This window comes from Argentina silus (assembly GCF_951799395.1).
Source record: "Argentina silus genome assembly, chromosome: 14".
In the NCBI taxonomy this organism is placed as follows: Eukaryota; Metazoa; Chordata; class Actinopteri; order Argentiniformes; family Argentinidae; genus Argentina; species Argentina silus.
In genome coordinates, this window is record NC_139668.1 from 13,410,526 (window position 1) to 13,435,218 (window position 24,693).

At 45.0% G+C, this 24,693-nt stretch overlaps 1 protein-coding gene across 7 annotated transcripts in view; it reads right to left on the reverse strand.

Annotated features, from left to right (window-relative positions):
* synrg (synergin, gamma) overlaps nt 1–24,693 on the reverse strand; it is a 37,117-nt gene that overhangs the window by 11,039 nt on the left and 1,385 nt on the right. For 3 of the 7 annotated variants that reach the window (XM_083684418.1, XM_083684417.1, XM_083684415.1), the window contains exons 2-17: nt 21,144–21,184; nt 19,857–19,987; nt 18,758–18,885; nt 18,434–18,539; nt 18,034–18,145; nt 16,884–17,234; nt 15,354–15,635; nt 13,713–13,793; nt 13,396–13,592; nt 12,024–12,311; nt 11,773–11,912; nt 10,573–10,688; nt 10,350–10,412; nt 8,082–9,044; nt 1,453–2,013; nt 293–456 (exon numbers count right to left, since the gene is read on the reverse strand). In XM_083684418.1, the coding sequence (XP_083540544.1) occupies nt 293–456; nt 1,453–2,013; nt 8,082–9,044; nt 10,350–10,412; nt 10,573–10,688; nt 11,773–11,912; nt 12,024–12,311; nt 13,396–13,592; nt 13,713–13,793; nt 15,354–15,635; nt 16,884–17,234; nt 18,034–18,145; nt 18,434–18,539; nt 18,758–18,885; nt 19,857–19,987; nt 21,144–21,184 (3,724 nt within the window). The remainder of the gene's footprint in view (nt 1–292; nt 457–1,452; nt 2,014–8,081; nt 9,045–10,349; nt 10,413–10,572; nt 10,689–11,772; nt 11,913–12,023; nt 12,312–13,395; nt 13,593–13,712; nt 13,794–15,353; nt 15,636–16,883; nt 17,235–18,033; nt 18,146–18,433; nt 18,540–18,757; nt 18,886–19,856; nt 19,988–21,143; nt 21,185–24,693) is intronic. The other 4 variants (XM_083684421.1, XM_083684420.1, XM_083684416.1 and 1 more) reach the window with 3 other exon arrangements.

Consider the following 24,693-nt stretch of genomic DNA (forward strand, 5'->3'; position numbering starts at 1 on the left):
AAGCCACAGCCGTCAATGTGTGCAGAATCACAAAGCGAAACTCTATAGAAAAGAACTGGGTTTAAATTGGAATTGAATCATTTCAAGTACTTAGCTGTGCTTGATTAGGTTTGCCTAAAAAATAATGGAACCGATGGAGCAGACCCAAAAGTGTAAACCTGGCCCATCTGGCACTCCAGGCAAGCTCAAACAAACGCTCCAAGTATTTGAAATTATTTCATAGCGTGCGCGCGCACACACACACACACACACACACACACACACACACACACACACACACACACGGCCTTACCTCCACCTCTCCAGTCAGGTCCTTGTACTTGTCTCTGATGACAGGCAGGGCAGGCTTCTCACTCAGGGTGTTGGAGCGATCTCTGAAGGGCTGCTCTGGGGCGGGGGAGGGGGGCGAGCGTCCTATCTCCTTCTCCCCCAAACTGTGACTGCGCTTGTGGGACCCTTAGGTAAGGAGAGAGAGAATGTCCACGCACACACACACACAAACACACACACACACACACTAATGACCATTTATACAAACCAGTGATGGCTCATTTGAGACATGCACCTGTTTGTTTACCATTACATAAATGGGACTTTTTTTTTACTGAGCTCAAATTCTGTTGTGGCTAATTCTTTCCGGACAAGGACGGCAAGCGACAAACACTTAATTTGTGAGAAACGATAATTACATACAAAACACTACGGCAAGTTCGGCAACACGGGTATGAATAATTCATGGAGGCTCAGCTTGCACAGACAAACACTGCAGCAACACCACAACACACACACACACACACACACACACACACACACACACACACACACACACACACAATTACACACACACACACACACACACACACACACACACACAAATGGGGACACTGGGGAGATAAGTAAAACCCTCTCATTCCAACAAATTACATTTAACACAGGGAGGAAAATCTATATGAGGCAAATGAGTTTTTATCACATTGGAGGAAGTGCTCATAAATTATGCGGGAAACATAACACCGGCAAACAGCAGTGTAAAAAAAAAAAAAAAAAAAAATACAATGAAAAAAATAAACACCTTAGAAGTGAATGCGGTAATTTCTGCTCATGGATTTGCTGGACTGTGTTAATTCATCTCACTTGTCTGACTGTGGCGAGACTGCAGTCCTAACACCGCCCCCTATTGCCCGACAGCTAAACTGCATGTGGCTGCCTGAGGAGCCACAGCTGCTCCAGTTGGAGGTGATGAAAATGCTGCTATATCATATTAGGGCCAGTGGCTTCCACTCACGCAGCTCAATCAAGACTATAGATATGTGCATAATATAATTAACTGGACAATATAATTAACTGAATTTCAAGATCATATTCTTCACTGAGGGTCAGGAAATAATGTATCTGGGTATTCACTGATGTCCAAAATAAATTGTGAAGAGTAAAGAACGTATTGTGACTCACCTTGGACAGAAAGATCAAAGGTGGCCAGTTCATTCTTGATCATCTCCTCACTGGACTTGACCTTCGTCTGAGAACTGGCCTTGAGGAAGTCAGACTTGCCAAACTTGGGCTTGTCCCCCTGGAAGGCCCCAAACTCATCAGACGCCTCGCTCTGGGGGCCCTCGGAGCCCGCCTCTGCTGTGGCAGCAGGAGAGTCGCATTTCTCCGACACGGTGCTGGCAAAGTCCCCGAAATCATCCTCCTGGTCAAGGCCCCCACCCCCCCCCTGTTCACAAGAGCCGAAGTCAGCAAAGGCCTCAAACTTGCCCTCTGAGGAAGCGCTGCTGTCCTCGGTGGGGAAGGTGGTGGCGCTAGCCAGGGAGGCGTGGGTGATGTTCTCTGAGCTACCGAACGACGTCTCCCTCCCGTGTGCTACTGCTGAGGAAGGAAGTGCTGCTCCGTCCTGGCCCAGAGGCTTCTTGGCCTGACCAGACGAGCATTCCTCCCTGTCTGACCAATCATAGCTGGCCAGGCTGCTGGCTGTGGACGTTCCAAAGGGGTCAAACTTCATGTCATCTCCTTCTGCAATGACAACACAAAATACTGGTGGCTCCAAGTGGGAATAGCATAGGTGCTGAAATGACGGGTGCTACTCGTCAACCTTGACAAATGGACAAGATCTCTCTGGTTAAGCTACGTTACAGTATGTGAAACACTTAGAAACCATATCACATTGATACTAAATGTGTGCTAACATCTGAAGTTTATTAAAAATAGTAGTTGTGTGATAATAGCTATATTACTCTTCAATAAAATACAAAATAATGTATTCTGTGTGTGAATAATACAAAAGGAGCTGCATTGGCTTGTTGTAACAAGCAGCTTTGCGTTGACAGAGTATTTACTTGTCTCCCTACAAACCTTTTCTTTTGTTCTACACTAAAATGTGTGTAAGGGGTCACTTGGATGGGGTCATTATGAAGTGTCTATCAGGTGTAAGATATTACTGGGTGAATAAGGTATTTAAGCTTATATCGGTTTACTTCCATCAATACCCTCTCCACCTGTATATTGCCATTATTACATCCACCAAGGTTTGTTTAATAAACATCGGTCTAAATTAACTTGCGCACAAGCATCACAAGGCATGATCAATTTGTCTTGTCTGAGGGCAAGGGGTGGAGGAGGTCATAAATCATAACTGTGGCCAGAGAGAGATAAACTACTTGCCATAGATTTGCTACAACTTCAAGTCATGTTGAAAGTCCTCTAAAAGGTTTAACCGTATACTGGGATATTTTGGAGGGATGGTATACCGGTTTGAGAATTCTAATACCAGCCCAAGCCTAATAGAACCCAAGTGTTCTACACCCAAAATGTTTTTTTTTCTTTCTCACCTGCACACAGAAACACACACGCTCACTCCCTCAGCACCACTAGCCTTAATGTTGATGAACGATTTGACTTCAAATGCTTGAGATACACCAACATTGACCTGACAAACTCTTTGAGGATTGTGTTGGCTGTTGCATTAAATGATGCAGAGGAAAACAAATAGGGGATGTGACTGCTGTGGGTTGTGAGAGTAGACACCTTAAGGGATAATTGAGTCTTTTCAGTTTTTCAATCCGGTGTGAACCTGCATTAACAAAGGGCCATCACAATAGGTATACTGTATATTGGTTATGTATTTCTACATATATTGTATCTTGGCTATATATTTACAAAAAATGTACAAATAAACCAATGATCAAAGTATATATATTTTGTGATGGATTGTGGTGGTTTCTGTCCTGCACTGAGAAACAACAAATGTTGTCAAGGAAACGTGATAAACAAGTCTAACAGTGATTGTGGAAAGAATTCCACCAGCCTCGGTTGTGTGGTTAATAAACAATCTTGTATCTTGTATCTGAGCTTCCTGGTTGGTCAGATGGTTACACACCTTGGGATGCGAGTACACTGTGCTCCTATGTGCAATTCTAGTGGAAATAAGGATATTCCGTAAGGAATACTGCAGCTAACACCCTAGATAAGTCAAAAATTAGGTAAAACCTCAAAGAGTGAACTATCCCTTTAAGGTTAAGGCAGGTGAGTGTTTGTGAATGGCACAAGGCCCAGTGAAACACATTTCCATTCCACTATTATTTTATGTGTGACTAGAGTACAAACTGTTTATTATCATGGGACAGTATGTACCACTCATATTTCAGGAAATAGTGGAGCAGGTAGTGGAGCAGGTCTGAGTCTATATTCATTGTTTGCCGCAGCAATCTTATGATTCCCAGTGTTTACGGTAACACATACATACACACACCACACACCACACACACACACGCACACACACACACACGCGCAAAATCTGGAGATACACATGGTCAGTATACAATACTGCCTGCACACAAGAAAACAATTTGTGAAATTGACAAGGAGCTAGTGCAGTAAGCCTCGTGTAGCTAGATCATAATCTGGCCTCTCAGGATAAGGAAAGGAGAAAATAAGACGGTAAGCATTTCAGCAATACCAATAGTAATATTTATTACGACAACATGGGAAGAGAGAGAAAGAGAGAAAGATCACAAAATACTGTGAAAGAGGTCTATTATTACAAGAGGTTTGTCAAACTAACACTTGTAAAATTGTCTTTTAATCATTTTGAATACAAGGGCATGCAGAGTCAGAAAAGAAGAAAGAAAACAAACAGCGGAAAAAGGTCAAAAGAAAGATAAATCCCAGAATATAGAAGCAGAAACCAGAACGAGAAGGCACATTCACAGACTAAAATTAGTAGATCTCGGTAGAAGACACACTGTAGTTGTACTAATAGGGTGGAAAGCAACAGATTGATTGGAACATAATTTAATACAGAACACTTGTTAAGCCAAGGATCATCCAAAAGACATGTTCGAGGCAGGTGTGATTAACCCTTTGAGGACCTGAATGCTTTTCTTGTCATGAAAGAAGCTCAAAATGTCAATTACTGATTTTTGAAATCAAATAAAGACTAGGTAATGACTACAACCAATAGGACCCAGAGGCATTACCTTCTATTGATGAAAGGGGAGGTAAGGATCACCAAATCCAGTCAACAGTCGAAAATAATCAAGAGATCTGGCAATACTGAGCATCTGCAATCTCCATGTCTACTGTATATGATTCTACACAAAACAGGTTTGCTCAAGCACTCAAAGGGTTAAAGAACACTACCACCACACCTTAGGGAAGGCTTTTATGTCCAATACAGATGCTCTTAAATTGATTTAAAGAGACAGTATCCTTTTTTCTAGTTGCTACCTGGAAGGCTGATGTGCACAGTCTCTTAGTGCCACCCCTTCATGTGAACAGGACAGGATTTCTCAAAAATATTTGATTCTAAACCACCCTCAAATATTCTATAAATATCTTAATAAATTCTTTTAATCTTAAAATCGTTAACACATTCAAACAATATCAGGAAGTCTATCTTGTTTCAAAATAAATGAGAGTTCATTTTCCTGTAATAAAAAATACACTATTCAATCTGTATGTATACATTTGTCTTTTTTTACTTCAATAAAAACAACCTGTTATACTGTTATGCAGAAAATGGTATCCTATAACATGTTCTTGTCAATTTCACAAATTGAACAGGCAGGCACACTGCAGCAAAAAGCAAGGCAGGGGAGGGTAACACTAACGTCAGTGTGTGTTCTCAGAGAGCCTGTCCACGGACCCACACATAACAAAACGTACCTGAATATCAAAGACAAATGAAAAGGCTTCCTTTATGAGCTTCTGACCCAAAAAGAGCCCAGGAAAAGAGATACTGTCTCTTTAAAGGGGCAATCTGGGATTGGTATATATATTTGTGGACTTTTAAATTAATGATGGCCATTGATTTTTGAAGAACATAACTTATAAATGTCTCATGAGCTAAGTTAAACGGTCTTACCCCATCAGAACATAAAATATAAGCTTGTTTTATTCCAATGTTTGTGAATTGTAAGCAAACAATGTATAGCCTCAAAACATGGTTAAAACTATCCTTTTGATCTCATGGATGTTTAGTCCTTAGTTCAATAAATTTCATCCATAGTTCTGTCTATGAATTTGAGAGTCGTAGACCACTTTGTTATTGTTTGAATCCCAGATTGCCACTTTAAGGTTACATGTCCAGGTAGGAACATAGTGCAAGCATGATGAGGTTCTCACACGCAGAGGCCTGCTACGCTTTCTCTGAGACTCTAGAGATCGCCAAGAAACAACAACACCGGATAAACGTGGGTCAGAAAAAAAAGGAGCAGCAATGAACAGCTTTTGGGAATGTATCAACACTCGGCTGGGCACTACCTTCATCACATCTACCATTTTGTTGCAGTTCAAGGTTCAGTTCTCATTGCTCATCGTCCTTCTCTCTCAATGGAGAGTAGCCAAACTGTTTCAGATAACAGGAAGTTTCTTTGTTCTGTTGTACAAATACTGAAACAATGGGGGGCCCCCCCATTAGCCTACATTTATAATTTCTACTTTATAATAACTCCTAGTTTAAATAAGATTTAGATGCCCCCTTTGCCCAAATTGCTACAAACCAGTGAACTGATATGTTGGCTGGTGTTGAAATATGAAATATATAGGCTAAGCACATCTAAGTGCTTTTGTATGTGGTCACACGCAAGGGCTGTAGAGAGGGAAAGGCCTTGAATGTCGTACAAAGAGGAATAGGAGACATGATGGAAGATGAGATGGTTGGTACATAAATCATGACCATCGGAGGGGGAGAGGTACGTGCTGATATGGACAATGCCTAGACATGAAGTCAAACTATATTACATTGGAGTTTCCATTGAGGTGTCTGGGTGGCCAGGCTGGCCCAGGGTGCATGAAGTCTATGAATGGTGTGCTTTTTGTACGCTAACTGAACTGTCGTGCATGAAGAAAATCATTGTGGGTGGCAAAATAAAGTAATAGACTTATTATATTTCCGTAGTAGCAGACAGTGCTGCAGGTTTGGCACCTACCTGGATAAATAAAGGTAACAAATACTGTTCCAGATCGATATACAACATTGTTTTTCCAAGGAATACTAAATGGTTACTCTGAAAACCACAATATGGAAACTCACTTGTGCTCATACAAAACATTACCGGTCATACACATTCATACAGTACAGACACACGGTGAGCTGTCAATAATACTGCTCCATCTACTCTATGGTGTAAAATATAGGGCTGGGTTCTGCCTTTGATGTATGAAGGATTGATCACAAATAATTTTGCCTTTTTTCACAAAACACTGAAATCTATCCACCTTTAGGAAACAGCTGCACTCACGAGGGCAGTCACGGTCATGGAATTTGGTCAACAATCAATTATCAGTAAATAATAGTTAGACTGTTTTTTAGACTGTTTTCCTTCCTTCCTCATAAGTACCTAATTTTAATTAATTTCAATCAGTGCTAAGCTAATCATCATCGGTCTCAGGAAGATTTTGGCTTCCGGTACTGTAAGTAAAAGTGAAGCCATTGGTACAGTAGGCTGCAATAGTGTGTGCAGTCAGTGATCTGAAAGAAAACTCATTGTACAGAAGCCCATAACTATAACATGCTCCTGCGTTCATCTGTATTCACCCTTACAGTCACATGTCAACACACACAATCAAGGTTGGTGAGATAAATGGTGCATGGCCGCACAGACCGGGAATGTGAGTCTGCAGTAGAATAGACAACAGACTTGAGCTCAAATAGTATTTCAAATAATTTCTAATACTTCTGGCACAATGGAACCAATTAAATAGTCCCAAAAGTGCAAACCCTCCTGATCTGGCACTCCAGACAGGCTCAGGCAACCGCTCAATGTATCTCAAATACTGTACTATTCAACCCAGGTCTGAAGAGCAGTCAGGGTGAGTCTCTCAAATGAACTACAACTGCGTCCCTCTTGTTTGATACTCTCATCAACTGAATGAATATATGTAGGGGCAGACCTGTGCTTATTGACTGTGATACAAAAGCAGAGTTTTGAATGCAGAACATGTAATCAATTCACAAAAATAACTATATGAACAATAAATAAATAAATACTTCATAAATACTTGATAAATATTAAATTAATTCAAAATGACTAATGATGGGATTGGGAATGAATGAATGATGTTGTGGGACTGATGAGATGACAAGATATGTAGTGGTGTGATGTCTGAGTGTTTGAACATGATTCAGCAGTAACTTGGAGCTTACTGCTGGCCCTCTAGGCTAAGCCCTGCTTTAAAGGGATGGTTGAAAGCTTCTCCGATCCTCCGTTCTCCACTTTGCTACTGTAGCAAAGGCTGACAGTTAGCAGCGCCCTCTCCAAAATTCCAAGTTTCTCTGAGGAGATTTTGGCATGTTCAACAATGCTGACTTAAGTGCCTATTGCAGAGGGCACTGATAACTGTTAGCCTTTGCAGCCTTAGCAAAGTGGAGAACAGAGAACTGGAGAAGCTTTCACTACTGGCCTATGAGGACAGTTTAGGGTAAGATGATAGTTCACCTAAACATGAAAATAGGTTTATCCCTTTAATGGGGCGCTATGGGGCACTGAGGAGGACTGAGTGGCAAATTTCAGGCCTGTGATTGGTTCTGTGTGTAACTGGGCGGGGCCTTGCTCACCAGAGCAAGCGCACTAGTTCCTCACCTGCGGCGGGGGGTTGGTGGGCCGAGAGGCCCGGTAGGTCCAAAGAGCTGTCAGACATCACATGCTTCAGATCTCCGCCCATGTCCGACAGCTTCATGTCTAGCTGAACCGAGAGAGCGTCCTCCGAGTCCTCCTTGCCCACGCTGCTGCCCCCGATGGACGGGAGGTCCAGGGACTTGACCGAGGCTGAGTCTTCCTTGGCCTGTTTGAAGGCGGCCACCTTGTCCACCAGACTCTTCTCAGAGGCCCCCAGCGCTGTGCAGAACTTGGAGGACTGGAAGTCTGCAAAGTCGTCCGCGTCGCTCTTGAGGGAGGAGAAGGAGCCACCACCACTCTCCTTGTTGTTGTCGTATGCACCGCCCCCCTCCAGAGATAGCTGTTTGAACACGTCGTACTTGTCGGAGCCCTGTTGGGGGCGCTGTTGAGCTGTGGTCTCCCCTCTAGCTCCTATGCTGCCCTCACCTTTGGGCTCACCTCCAGAGCTTCCGAACGCCATGAAGTCTGCAAAGTCATCCTGAGGCGTGGCCACGCCCCCTCCCACAGCAGGGCCAATGGCAACCTCAGAGGAGGAAGAGCCAAAGAGGGCAAAGTCCCCAAAGTCATCGGCCCCTCCACCAGGGGGCTTGGCTCCACCAGGCGGGAGCACCAGCGAGGGGAGCATGGAAGGAAATGGGCTGGGTTTGGTTTCTGCAGGGGCAGGAGCGGGGGTAGAGGGAGCCAAAGAGGAGAAGGGATCCAGGTCGGCCATGTTGAGAGAGTGCTTGGGCTGAGGAAGAGAAGCTGCTGGTTGTTGTTGTTGTTGTTGTTGCTGTATAGACTGAGAGTTAGAAAAAGTAAGAGGGAAGGCTGGCTGAAAGATCTTTGCCTGGTCTGGAGGGTCTAGTGGAGAGATGCTGTCGGCGGTTTTAAAGTCTGTGAAGCCATCATCAACACTGACAGACTTGAAATCGGCAAATCCTTCCCCTGTGAAACAAAACAGAACAATTGAAGGGCATGGAGAAAGCATTTAACACAGCAACCAGACAGAGAGGACATTGGCATGACACAAAATGGCACCAGTCGCCTCAGCCTGGATTTTCTCATTTCACAATCCGACAAGAAAGAGAGGGGCGGATTAGTTACGGCTTTGTCACATTGCCGATGCTCATGGTGAATTTCAAGCTGTCGAGTGAACTAGCACTGACTGGGTTGGGCCTGGAGTCCAGAGACACACACACTAGTAGTGTGAGAAGATAACACCGCACACATGACTGCACAAACAAAGCGACGTCATCTACAGAGACACACACACACACACACACACACACATAGCACCACCGCAAGCACCGAGCTGTCACTCCCAAACTGGGACGGGACATGATGATTAAGCCATACTTCAGAGGAAGGCGTCTCTCTACTTTCTACAAACACTTCCCAATCTCAGCAGTGCCATGATTTTACAACGATAAATGCCATGATTTTTTTCAACTATACATTATTCAAAAACATGACAGAGTAACGGAAAACCACAGAGGAAAAGTGGGTAGACAGTATTGTGGTGTAGGGGCGAGATGTATATTGGGCAGGGGCAGCCAAACACCCCTGCCGTAGATTATATATGCATTGACTATAAGCAGGGAATCTGTTCACACTGCTCCTTTATTCTGGAGAAGAGAGAAGTAATGGACTCATGGTAGAGAATGAGCCTCAGAGCAGGAAGGAAAGGTCACAGCAAGCCTTACTAGACTTACTGGAGTGGTGAGAGCTGTCCCCATCGCAAACTGTTCTAGTGAAACAGGGGCAGGAAACACACCTACATCAATGCTGAGTGCTGTATGAGCACTTGCACGCTAAAATGTGTGCCAGACAATAGCACACAGGGCATAGTAATATTATATTATATTTGTGTGTATATCCGTGGTCAATAAGATAAGATACCTTATCAATCCCCAAAGGGGCATTCAATAATACTTGAGGTCAATCTAAAAAACGGATTCCTATCATTATTTACTACACATAAGCATAACATGTTCAAGCCAGGAGGTGAAACACATTTCCGTCTACCTAAAAAGAACAAAGGACATCAAGGGAACTTTCTCAAAAACGGTGTGTCCTTTCCTCTAGTCATCTGTGGTTTACAGGGACCTTCTCAGAGGGCCACCATGTCCTCTCAGCCATATGGCCTAGAGATCAGGGGGGCTGCCTGGGGAACAGAGGTGTCTGTGTGTTGGGGAAATGTGTGCATGTTCTTTGTGCTAGGGACGAGGAATTAGGCAGGGTTCTGCTTACCTCCTGGTTTCCTGTCAGCAGGTTGCTCAAGCTGTCTGAACACGCTGTATTTGTCTCCGGAATCTGGGACATACAAGATCAACAAACCTAAGCTTTGTTTGACTATTTGACGGGCAGGCAAATGTACTCTATTGCAAGACCATATACTATTAACTGATACAGTAACAGGCGCATTATGTAACTACTGAAAGGGCGTACATTTGTACAGGTTGTAGATAGGTACCTGAGACAGGGGGTATGGGCTCTGAAGGTTGCTCCACAGATAGCTGCTTGAAGACAGCATACTTGTCAGAGGATGATGAGGAGGACCCAGAGACAGGAGTCAGCATGGCAGGTGCACTGCAGAGACAACAGCCATGTTCAGTTAACAAGGGACACAAAGGGTCAATACTTGAATACTAGGGTCAATCTGTGCTTGATTGAGTTTGACTGGCACAATGGAACGAAGGAATTGTACGACAGACAGACTAAAGCAAAACCGTCGTAAAGTATTTCAACTACTTTTTGACCCAGGTCTGGGCAAGACTAACCCTGTCTCCTAAAATTAATCCCTTTAAGCTGGCTGAGCTGATTGGACACTATAATACTGAAATTCCACAGAGGTTTCACACCATACTGGTACCACAGATAAGACCCAGGAACCTAAAGCCTTTAGGGGAATCTGGGATCTGGCCTTCCACTGAACAACGTCTTCTTCTAAAAGCTGCAAGGCTACACTTGCCAATTCTGTCTGACAATCCAGCTTGGGCTTTCTCTGTCTTACTGCTAATTAGAAAGTGATCTTAGACTTTGGGGGATTGGAGATACGGTGGTGAAACAATGAGACATTCGTTTGTTTTGTTTAGAGAGAGAGAGAGAGGATTGTAAAAGAGACTATGGCACTCAGATGTGAGACCTTTTATTTCTCCATTCTCTTTGTCTTTTCTAAAGATAATTGCCTTTCCATTCCTTCTCCCTGGGAATAGACAGAATCTCTGTGCAGGTTTTAAAATGTGTATAATGTATCTGCTTATCTGCTGTCCACTGAAATTAATTCATTAGGAGATGGCACTGCATCAATGTTTCGCTAGGGGGGATGGGCTATTACAAGCAATTAAGAGACCATATACCTTTTTATGTTTCCAAAGACTCAGATAGTTCAGGAGACAGTGGTATCATACTTTATAACTTGACCAGGGATGTAGCAGAAAGAAATGGGTAAACACTGGAAAATGTTCAATGTTCAATGTAATCGCTAATGTTCGTCAAAGGTGAGTAAACGTTATTCACCATAAAAGAATGTGGGTAAAACAGCGTTAAGTCTCTGCTACATCCCTGGACCTGACTATCAGTGACTGATAGTGACATGTGGTGTCATTACACAACAACCATTACGCATGTTGGAAACGCGACTACAGTCAGTACCGTACTGCAAGTACAGTACCTGTTCTGGTGTTGAGAGGGTGTGGTGGAGGGAAAGCTCCCCGCTGACTCCCCCTGGAAGTCAGCGAAGGAAGACTGCTCTCCTCCAGCCTTGGGAGCCTCCTGAAAGTCCTGGAAATCATCATCATCTGCTTTGGTTCCCTAAACACATCCGCAAGACATTGACATGACAAGACATGAGTGGCTCAAACAAACAAACAACCATGGAATGCTTCCTGAAACAAAACTGACCTGGGCACATGGCTCTGTTACCTGCACTGGTGGGAAGTTAGTAATGAAGTTGCTGGGAGGAGGTTGGGCAGGAGCACTAGGAGCCATGCCCATGATGGCTGGTGCTTGGGTGGGCATGGACATCGGCATGGAGACCGGGGGCTGGGTCATCATGGGCTGCGGGTGCTGGTGCTGGTGCTGGTGCGGGTGCTGGTGCTGGTGCTGGGGCATGTGTTGAGGGGCCATGGCCATGGCCAGGGCGGGCAGGTTAGGTACTGGGGGAGACGGGAACTGGCTCAAAATGTCCACATTCATTGCTGGAAGACCACTCTGCAATGGAGAATATAACCAAGATAAGATTCAGTGGAGGGGGGGGACTTCAACTTTCATTCAAGCGGTCCTCTGAAACTCTAAACTCCCTACTGCTTTTCTTGTGCAGAGCTCCCTCTTGGTTGATTCTGAGATTCTTCAGCGTGGGAAACTCGGATATCAAGTTTCAAAGTCGGAAAAATATCCGAGTTTACTATTTCCGAGGAGCACTTGAACGCAGCATTACATGTGGCATCACTGAGTAACATCGGAGACCAGCCTAATTCATTCATGAGTACTTATAATCCTGGAGATCTTGACGTAGCAAGTTATAATAGGTCCCTCCTGATTCATGTTGGTGTAATATTCAACTCGGTTGCAGTGACAAAGGCACCTAAAGCGAGTCAGCAGCACACGAGAGTGTTGTAATTAAAATGCATGTGTGTCGGAACGCATGCCCCCCCCCTTTTCATCCAAACCAATCATCTATATGCCATCCACCACGAGCTGAGACAGAGTAGTTTGCCTAAATCATTAATTAGAGTTCCATTTTAACACCCGTGACAAGACAAGCTTCCGAATTTTCTCTCATCACTCTACAAAAGGATGCAGCTCGTAGCGCAGATGCTCCCTTAAGACTTAAGACTCATTTCCATAACAAAAGGAGTTTTATTATTCCCGGCATGTCTGCTGTGGCGTGCACCGCTGACGGCACCGGATTTGCATTCTCCCAGGGGTGCTGGTGACAGGGCCGGGCTGGGGGAGATAAGAGGCCTGCCGACGGTACACAGGGCTGAGGGCTGTCACATTCACCCAACTGTAGCACCATCGTCCTAGTGGTTTCAACACGTTCAACTCACCTGGGCCTGCAGACACAAGGACCTGAGGGGGGACTCATTCACATTCACCCAACTGTAGCACCATCGTCCTAGTGGTTTCAACACGTTCAACTCACCTGGGCCTGCAGGCACAAGGACCTGAGGGGGAACTCATTCACATGGGCCTGCCGACACACTTGTCAATGACAGTTGCCCTCTCCCCCAGTACCCAATCTGCCCACACTGAGTGGAATTCCACTCTCCTTTGAAAAATGATAAATGACTACCTGTGCTACACCGATGAGGGCCAGCACTGTGTACAGCTCCTCCTTCGTTAGCATGCCAGGTGTGGTGCGATTGGCTGAGGCCCATATTTGCCCTAATGCCTCTCTTGGGAGGCCAGATGACATCAGGATGGGGTAGAGCTTGGCTGTGTCGATCCCAGCCGGAGTCATGGTGAACTCCAGGACCTTCTTGAACATCTCTGTAGGGATTCAAAAACCGGGATTCAATTACAATATGCAACCTGAAAAGGTTGTATAATTTACTCTTGTCAGAAAAGGACTATCAGTAGGAATGTGTTTCAACACAGGTGATTGTTTACCCGGGATGAGGCTGTCGTTGTAGAGCCAGCCAGGGACCATGGGTTGGATGTGCTCTTGTTGAGGGTATACACCAACACCTACTGTCAGCAACACAGAGACAGTTACGAAAACACAAACATTGGCAAAAACTATGTCCTGGCATTACTATGTCCTGAGTCCCCCTCAGTCACCACACAACCTGGTTTCCATGGAAACTCACAGCTAGAGTAGTACTCTACACCTGACGTCTGGAGGGCTCAGTGCAGACGTAATACTACTCTGCACTGATTCACTAAGCCTCCTGCTGATTCAGGCATCAATTCATCTGTTCTTGGGCCATAACCAACTACTCTGTCAGCTCCTGAGGGGGGAGAGAGGGATTGGATTTGGGTTGTAAAAACAAATAAACCAAGGCCCTCTCTTGAATACACACTGACATTGACCTAAATCTCTTTCCTACGTAACCGAGGGGTTTGTTTTTCCCCTTTATGGACTAAAGTGAAGTGAGATACTGATTCAGCAGGTCTAAAAGCAGCTTCAAAAAGAGACTAATGAGGTGAGGTACATTCGGAGAGGAAGATTCAATGCCTTGAGCCAGACCTCTATGTTACAGGGATAATAATTGTTGACTCGAGCAGCTACTTCGCACATAATCCTCTCACCAGACGGGTCTAAATCGTCTTGGACACTTAAACGACTCTATTACAATGCACAGGTCTCCATGATGAGCCGCTACATTTCCCTGGATGACAGTGGGGAGAAAAGACAAACAAACAAGTGCAAACAGAAGGTAGCAAAGTGGCATATGCACAAGCAGGCCCCTATCTGGAGCGCCTCGGGGCCCCCAGTGGGACGGGGCAATCCAAGCGCATCCGTGTTAAACCTCAATCCAAGCAAGTCTGCATGCACGAAAGCGAGGTCAATCTCTGGAAGGGAGTTACACAGCAGGGGAACAGACGGCGGCTTATTGAGTCAGCAGGTATTACTCCAGACGACCTCAGGAGAAAAGAGAGTATTTCCACATTGTGTCGGCAGGGGCCGACGTGAGACAGAACCTCTAATGAGATTTGGCTTGAGGTGTGCAGGGAAAGTACTGGCCTAGAAAAGAGACCAAGCAGAAGCAGAGCAGCTCCTCAGCGAGTCAGGAGAGTCAGGAGAGTCATGCTGCAGTTACCCAGGGAGGCAGAGATGGACAACTATGTAGGCCCAAAGACTGGGAAATGATATCTAGAGTTTGAGTTTGTGCCCTGAGAGAGTGTGAGAGAGTGTGTGTGTGTGTGTGTTGAATCGGTAGTACAGTAGTAGGGAATATTTTTCTACGTCATCCTTTGATTCCACATGCTTGAATATCTTAGTAGAGAAAATAGTTTTCTTTTCACCTCATTCTGTGATGCCAATAGAGGTTAGTAGGATTTGTGTCATAGATAGTATAGATCATAAATGAGAAAATAGTGAGCAGCATCCGATTTGGTCCAATCCCATTCGGTCGGAAATCATGGTCAGTGAATGTCCAAGTTTCCAGAAAAATCAGAAAACAGTAACAAGGGCATTCCACCATCAGTATTTATCTCATCTGGGTTTAGTAGAGAATAGATAAATAGAGAATAGATCAAGTTAATTCGACAGAGATAGAAAGAGCGACAAATGGTTTCCTCTCTCACCACCGTTGTTACTGGTTTGGGGTAGGGTGTCAGCAGCTGGTGTGGGGGCCGCAGGCAGTGGTGCTGGGGACTCAGGTGGCATTTCTATGGTGAAGGCAGAACTCAGGTCCCCCGGTGGATTCCAGGCCCAGTTCCGTGCTTTGTCACTGGAGTGAAACTGGGCCGAGACTTTCGCTCTGGGGCCCAACTCTGCCAGTGGCTGCTGGGACTTAAAGCTAACATGGGCCTTCTTATTAGCCGTTAGATCACACGAGGAGAAGAGTTTCTCTTCCAGGGAGGGGCCTAGAGAGGTGGAGGACGAGGAACACAGGGGCTTGGTAACACAACCATCCATCGGGTCGGTTTACTCACTTCTACTGTACGGGCTCCCTGAAGATGGTGGGGTGAATGTCTAACTTGACAGAAACTGACCATTGCACAAGGGTTGTCCCTGTAGGAGAACCCTTTGAAGAACCATTTTGGGTGCCATATAGAACCCTTTCAACAAAGATGGTTCTACGTGGCACCAAAAAGAGTTTTGGTTCGAGGTAGATCCTTTTTTTGTCGACCAGTGCATGTACAGCTGTAATTCAAAAATCTTAAGTGAGGGGAACATTTGGTGTGTAGATATTTAGCGCCTCAGACATTACATTATCGCATTTTCAACTTTAACGCCTAGGTGAAGCTACAGGCGGCTTATCAGTTACTACAGATATCCCTTTCCAGGTCAGAGGCAACATATCAAAGAGAAAGCAACTTGGTGCCATCTCAGTTAATTGGCTTACTACAGACAGGAGACAACTAGGTCACAAACCCCTTAACACATTTGGAATGTAAACAGAATTCTGAGGAGGCTGTGAGGCTCTCCAGCTGGTGTTTCTCCTCTGTGGGGACTATGGGGAGTTTATCTGCATGGATCCGTTACAGAGGAGGGAACACACAACCTGATCCAGGAGATTACAAGGCAGGGGACACAAAGACCTGCAGTCTGCTTCCTATTGCCTGGTGTGTTTTCTGTCACACACCTGTCCCATCCCTTCCTCACGACAACTGGCTTATCAACAGCAGCATTGGCAGAGTCAGCCATGACCGTCAAAGCTCTTTGTGGATGGTAGACCTGGGTTCAAACAGTATCCCCAAAGTACAAACCCCACCCATCTGGCACTCCAGATAGGCTCAAGCAAACGCTCAAATATTTTCCTACCCAGGTCTGGTAGAGAGCGCAGCGCTGTCAGTATTTCACCAATTGTACTGTAGGCAGTGCTATGGCTAGTGCAGTAACATTGTTAACTTCCTAGTGTGTGCTAACTTAAAGGCTAAGGTAATCTGCCCATCTGCCGTTGCGTCTGCATGCTAGCACACTGTCAACTGTGGGCCAAGATTGACACTTGAGGATGAGGCTTCCGTTTCTAACAACACTATGAGTTAGGGCTTTATCACATCAACAACACGACTGTTAAACATGTCTACCAAACAGGTGTGGCGGTGTGTTAACGCTTGGTTATGAAGACTGACTCATGAGGTTGATGCAAAAGAAAAGGAAGGAGTTACCTTGAAATGCAGATTGGGAGCTGGAGTTGACAGCAGAGTTTTGTGTGGCAGTAGGAATGGACACAGAAGTGGGGAGGGACTGAGGGAGGGAGGCAGAGGAGGGGGTTCTCTGTGTGGGACCCAAATCTAAAGACACGGCAGATAGACCACCTGCCCGGAGAGAGGGGGACGATGGCTGGGCATGGGGCTGGAAGGGGAGGGGGAGGGTGGAAGAGGAGGAGGATGAGGGGAAGGAGGATGAGGCGTCTACGCCGGGCCCCTTTATAAAGTCACTAAACTCGTCATCATCCTCAGGGGGGAGATGAGGGGGGAGGGAGTGAGAGGTGACAGAGGAGTGGGATGGCGATGACTCTGTAAAAATGGAGAAATAATGATGATGGCAACGACACACAACACAGGGCTAGGGTGGAAGATACATAAAGTGCACCACAACACAACAGTGAAACATAAAGACTATTTTGTGCAGGATCAGAAAATGTACTCCATAGCTTCTTATGCAAATGATTGGACAATACGAATATCATATGCAACAATAAATATGATAATGTCCATTAATTAACGTGAACTAAGTATACCAAAATAATCAATCCTAAATATTTAATTGGTTAGTTTTATGCCAATACAAAACTTTCTGTAATGCACAAGACAAGATGAAAAGTGAGAGGCATCTACATGTTTAACGTTGAAGGTCTATAACAAAGTTAAACATACAGTAAGTAGCACATCAAGAACCTATGACTGTTAAGGTATTCCAAATATTGGAGCTTGTAACAAATTAGGAAAAAGGGAAAAATGAGGGAAGTAGCAAACACAACAGTAGGCGAAAATATAACTGAAAAAAAAAGCAGAGGATTATGTTGCTCTCTAAATATGGTAAATGGACGAATCTGTGTGACACACTCTTAGTAAACCCCTGGGACACGAAAACAAGCTGCTGTGTTCATTGCAACAACTGATGTCGGAGAGCGTGTCCCCTGGCTGTCACCAGTCCACCAGTCTGTCTGTCTGTCTGTCTGTCTGTCTGTCTGTCAGAAGGCTTTTCAGTCAGGCAGTTGGGGAGCCTGAGGAGTGGTTGGATTCCTGGAGGAGAGATAGGTTGGGGCAGAGCCAAGGACAACGGCAACTGGGGTCAGGGTCCTGCGTACTGTACCTGGCTTCTTGGGGTGTGAGGATGGTGTGGGGTGCATCTTGGCATCTCGGCTGAAACCGTCCAGGTTGCCTTTGATGGCCTCCAGCGCGTCGTCGCGGCTCTTCTCCCCTGTCTGTGTGTACAGGACAAAGCAGCGCTCAGGAGGGGGAGACAGACCGTGTTGTTATCACAATGTATGAACATGCCAGTCGTGACTCAGACAGCGATGAATGCACCTATTGTGAGTCGCTCTGGATAAGAGCGTCAGTTAAATCTTTGAAATGCCTTTCGATAGTCGAAACATCATGATTTCAACTCAATTATAATAACAAAACTTTTTAACTTTGAGCGTGAAAAGAGCTTTCTTCCTTCCTTATAAATGTACCATGTAGTGAGACAGGGCTGACAGAATGAGGCTGACCTTGGGTTTAACACTGCTCAGCAGCCTCAGCTTCTGTTTCTGCTCCTCAAACTGCCTCCTCTTACGGTCCTCCTCCAGCATCCTCTGCTGCTGCTCCAGACGCTTCCTACAGGTCACACGTTCACACAACACACAGTTAGCACAGGCAGGCGCGCGCACACGCGCACACACGCGCACACACGCACACACACACACACACACACACACACGCGCGCACACACGCGCACACACACACACACACATACTCACCCGCACACACACACACACACACACACACACACACACACACACAGGCACACAGGCACACAAAGAAAGATGCCTTACTGGTGCTCCTCAGCCATCTGTTTCTGCATGTCGGCGGTGTACTGGGGCCCCGGGGGCCTCATGCCCATGAACTGCGGCTGGCCCATGAACTGCATGCCTGGGGCCTGCATCCCCATGGCCATACCCCCCTGCACAGACAGCACGCACACACACACACACACACACACACAGACACACAAACAAACAGACACACAGCAGCACACTCATTAACATGTGCAGCGTTCCCTTCATTCAATATTAAATCATCAGTCGCAGCAGCAGCAGGAAACCAATGCATTTCTAAGTGATTTTAATAGACTTGAGGACAGTGCCATTAGCAGTTAGTGGGCTGTCACGGTGTACTGTTTATGCATCAGCAGCATCTTGTAAACAGGTGAATTTGGAAGCCTCCAGGGTTAGATAAACCCCCTCATTCTCTGAAATACAGCAATGTAGCAACAAAGTCTGAGGGCATAACTACTATCATTAGACTGCACAGGCGATGTATCGACACTACTATGCACCGGAGGTGATAAAATCAGAGTCTGGGGTGCAAAAAGGATGAGAAAGGGGTGGTGTGATGTCATGTGGTAGAAGAAAGAAAGACAAGATAAAAGAAAGACAAGATAAAAGAAAGACAAGATAAAAGACAGATAAAGGCTGGAGCTGGGCTTCATAATAGATGGCTATGTATGAGGTAATGCCCTGCAAACTGCTCTTCTTCTGCACTCTTAAGGTGAGGGGTAGCTTGAGGCGGGCAGACTCAGAGTCTCTTAAGTAACACAGAAAACAGGAGGAAGATTCTTTCTTGCCCTTCTTTTTTTGTCTGTCCTTAATTCTCAGAGGACCCAAGACCCAGTGAGGTAAAAGAGAGCACATTGTACACCAGACCAGTAACACCCTAATTACAATAAAGAAGCCGAACCAAGCTGAGCTATACTGGGCCATCGTGGCTAAAACATCCACCATTTGTCGAACCAGTTGTTGAAACTGGCCTAGACAGGACAATGTGAAAGGAAAACATCCGAGCCACCACAGTATGGTTTGGGTCAGCCCTGTAGTGTGTAAAGGCCCCTGAGAAGAGGAACCACATAAAACAAGAACACAAACACAAACCCACCTGCATAGGCATTGCACCAGGAGGCATCTGACCTCCAAAGTTCATTCCCATCATTCCCTGCATGTTGGGCTGCATGACCTGGACCATAGGGAAGCCCTGTTGTTGCTGCTGTTGCTGCATGGGTAGCATGCCTGTGCAAAAAAAAAAAACACAACAGAGGTTTGTTGCAACTCCACAACACCCATTGCATCACTAAAAGTGTCCAAATGAGAGAGCACAGACAGTACAGTCTATTTTTGTCTGGCTTCACAGACCTAGATTAAACAATAGTCATAGAGTAAAAAAAAATCATTTTCAAATGTGAGAATCTCAAGTGTGATTTCGGTTTAATCTATTTTCTGAGAAATCCGCAGTTAACAAAGGGTTTAAGGAGTGTGAGAGATGAGTATTAACTCCCTCATTTGCAGCGAGATGTTATTGCTAACAAATCTCCTGAACAGCGACAAGGAGGAAACAGCAGCTCAGCAACAACGCAATCTGTTTTGTTTTTGCGTGAGTACCGTGACAGCTCAGGATTAAAAAAAATAATAAAGAGTGTGTACATGCACAGATGCTCTAGCTGACAGCAAGAGGTCCTTGACAACACATACATGCATTCTGTCCTCCCGGAGCCTCCGGATGACACACCATATTAGGCCTTATCCAAGCGGAATAAATGGCTCAGTCATCCAAAGTGCTTCTGCATGCATTCTGATGCAGCGTGTTACTAAAACATCAGTGCCTACCGGTGACGCCTCGAAGCAACCCGTACGGGAGGCGTTACCAAACGTTTGTGTGTTTATGAGGACTGAGGTGTGTCGTTTTAAAGTAAATAAACACTTTACAGAACATAGGGCTCTGCCTAACTCTCTGGCATCCTGTAGCCTACACTGTACACACTGTCGGTCCAGCGGCACTTCAAAGAATATGAGGCCATGTGTGATGACATCATCCACTGCATGCATTATTGAATGATCTGCTCAATGCTGCACTGAAAATGGAGGATGACCCAATGCTCCAGTGACCTGTGAAACGAATGAGAACACACAGGCCTATACGATCTCCATTGATCTAGGTAGCATAGGGTGAGTTTCACCTAGCATTGATCTAGCTCGCATAGCATGAATGTCAACTGGGTCTATTTGAGTGTCTCTATAGTGATCAGTCAGTTAGCAGGCGAGGCCTTTTGTCTGAATCCAACTGCTGAGGAAACCAGAGCACATACTGCATGGAGAGTGAAGGACCTAGGCGGCATGGGGGGGGTGGTAGGGGTGGGGGGGAGTAATGTTGACTTGAAGCATGACTCACCTTGTGGCGCTCCGAGGCCCCCTCCGACAGGATAAATAAAACTGGAGGAAAAAAGGGAAAAACATAGGTCGTGAGCCACAACGCCGTGCAGTAGCCTAACTGTACATGAGCTGAAAACACTCTCTGTCAGGCGCATATGGTAGTACTAGTATGGATTGGGCGAATGAAATAATAATTCAGTGAGGAGAAATTAATGTGTCGTGCCTTTACAACACAATACCCGTAAATTCTCTGTGGAGTAATGCACATCAAATTAACCTACCATTGAAAAAAGAGTCTAGGCCCGGGCCTGGTCTTATTTCAACACAAAGACAACCTAAATACTTAGACTCTTTCCTGTTTATTTATGTTCTGACACATTTCTGTTTGGCGAGACCAGCCGAGGCTACATCTGAATGCTGTGTGCCTCTTATTGTTCAGGCTCACTGCTTTCCAAGGAATGCATGAATATATATTGCACTGACAGCCAACACTAAATCTGACAAGCGGGAAGAAAAATGGATCCAATAACACTCTGCTGTTGCTCAGAACAACATTTATTGATCAGGGAATGAGCTCCTTTGACAACATTTTCACACGGCGTGTTTTTGTGTTTTTTTGGTTCATAAATAATATCTGCAAGGCATTATCATTTCAATGCGAATGCCTCACAGCACTGGTCCTTTCAATCTCTGCAATTAATAGAGATTTGTCTTGATCGTGGCCTGGCAGCCAAAATGGGAGACAGATCATTAGGAATCTATAGCCAAGTGAAAAAAACTTTTTTCGGAAACAGAAGACAGAGACCGAGGTATCCATGGGCAACAGACTGCGTCAGTGAATGAGGCGAGAGAGACAAGGTAGTGGACGTCAGGAGGAGGAGACAAAGGCCAGGGTGGAACTGTGACGCAGAGTCACATCTTCCCCTCTCTATGGTCTCTCTATGGTGAAACTGACACTCGCGATGCACGTTCACTGTACATTTTAAATGTGTATATTTAGGCCCATCATCCTATGCCCTTTTTTTCCCCCTAACAGTTTTTAACATATTTAAACAGTTTTGGGGAGACGTAGTTACATAAAAAAATAAACAGGGAGATTTTAGGGTAATTCCATTACCGAACTTTGAATCATACACATCTGTTTTTTTCACTGGGAATTGAATAGTAGTCGTCCTTGTGTATAGAGTTGTATGGTTTGTTAAACTTGCCAAACAAGGGTATTGTTTGGTATGTGTTTGAAAATGAAAAATCATTCTGTTACTGTGGAATTGCCCCTACTACGCTGTACTGAACGCAAATACCTATCAACTTTGGTTGTCTAGCAATGACAATAATAAATTATGCATATAACTCCCTTCTGTTATACACAATTGCAAACAACATCTCCAGGATAACTTTCGCACCATCAGGGCTTGACTTGGAGCGATCCTGCCTCACATCTGTTCACCCTCAGATTTACAGCTTTCCAATGTTTTCATGGGGGAACTACCACAACAACGACCCTTGGGCTGCATTTCATTCCGGAAAGTTGTTCCCTCCCATCAATCCCCTTCACAGATCTGATTGGACTGGCTGTGTATGTGTAGGCCAAGATCTGTGAAGGGGAGTGAACAAGGGCAGACACAAGGTGACTGCCCTCCGGAGTGAGACGCAGCCCTGGATTAGCAGTGCAGATTAACACAATGGAGATAAGCAGTGATACCAGCTGTTGGGCCTGTATAGGACATTACATTGTACAAGGCCTGTGTGTTCACAATAGCAACACTGCCAGGGCTAATACTGTATGAAGGCTTGGGCGCTGGCCAGTGATAGTGAGCAGAGGATGAAGTCCATCGTATTCAACGCTGGTGCCCTGTCTCCAGAAACAACCCTGTCCATTTAGTAAATCTGAAAGGATTGGATCGATCTAACCCTAACCCTAAACAGGAAAGCAACAATTCCATTGCAGTAGCATACAACCATCCTGCTTATGAATCAGAATCATCTCCACAAGTGTCTATGGAACTGTAAGAGATTGTAGGCTCTTCTGAACAGGACTTGTGTGCGGCACCAGGCCATGTTGGACGCTCTCTCTCACAGACTTTAGAAACAAGTGTACACAAAAGCACTCGCTCATTAAACATTGACGAGCTTCAACGATCCTATGATAAATCAACCTTAATTATTCAATGCATTTGTAAGTGAGTCTCCCTCCTGTTTCAAGGTGGGATAACTCGAGCGCACAGTGACCTCACACCTCGCTTAGGCTAAAACCATGGTTCCGTACAAGTCGTTCCTACTTTGAAATATTTAATAAGTTTTGACACAATTATAATATGAGCGTTAGCACATCAACATTAGGGTTGTTGTTACTCATCTTAGTCATAGCTGCTCAAATCCCCCCCAACTCTGATTAAACAGCTTGGCTTTGAAAAATTCATATCATACTTAACTAAACCTATTAAATAACAATTTACCCTGTCTTGATTAATTCATTTTAGAGTGCAAATTGTCAGCTTCCCATGCACCTCTAATAAAGATTAATGCGAGATTCAAGGTTTCTCCCAGTTGCTCAAACAGCAGTAGAAAAGTTAGCTACACCTGTTGCTAAAGCCCTCCTGTCTCAAACTCCCACTTGTGTGTGAGTCCCATGAGTGACAAACTGAGCATGTACCATGCCAGGGAGCAGTGGGAGAGTGGAGACGCATGCCTCTGGCTCCTGATGCCTAGGATAGGTTTCATTATTTCCAGGCTGGCCTGCCAAACACAGCTCCTGCCTGCCCGCCCGCTCCTATCCCCTGACTCTGTGTGTCAGAGCCTGTCATCATGCATGCATGCCCACACGCCCACACACACACACACACACACACACACACACACACACACACACACACACACACACACACACACACACACACACAAAGTGTAGCCACAAGTGTAGCTAGAGCAGCCTGTCATAGTCGCCAACTTTGGACTAGGGGCCTCATTTTGCTTGAGCAAAACAAAATATTAGGCTTGTGATTGCATGCAACATTCGAACACTTTTTATATTTACATTTATGGCATTTAGCAGATGCCTTTATCCAAAGCGACTTACAACAAATACATTGGACTAAGTAAGTGAATCATCTATCCATCAGTCATCATAAGAAAAAGTTAATCTATGCTAGGACCAGGGGCTATTGGCAGTCACAATGCTAGAAGAAAGGAAGATTATTATTTATTATTATTACTATTATTATTTTTTAAATGTATTCACAGGAGAAGGAAACTTGCACAGGGGGATAGTGGAGATGAAGAGGTCTTTAGGAGGGACCGTTAAGATGGGTCTTCAATCGACAGTGGAAGATAGGTAGTGAACTGAACCTCTATGCTACCAAAGATAAGGAACCATAAGAACATGCTGGAGAACAGTATTATGATTTAGGTTATACATAACAGCAATGCTGTGTGAAGAAACTAACATTATTTTGTTGTGTATGTCCTGTAGGCCTAGCTACTCTAGGGCTTCACGCACACAACACCTAAATACGGTAGTTACCTCACATTCTACTAAAGTCTCAAAGTCACACACAGTGTAGTTCCAAGCA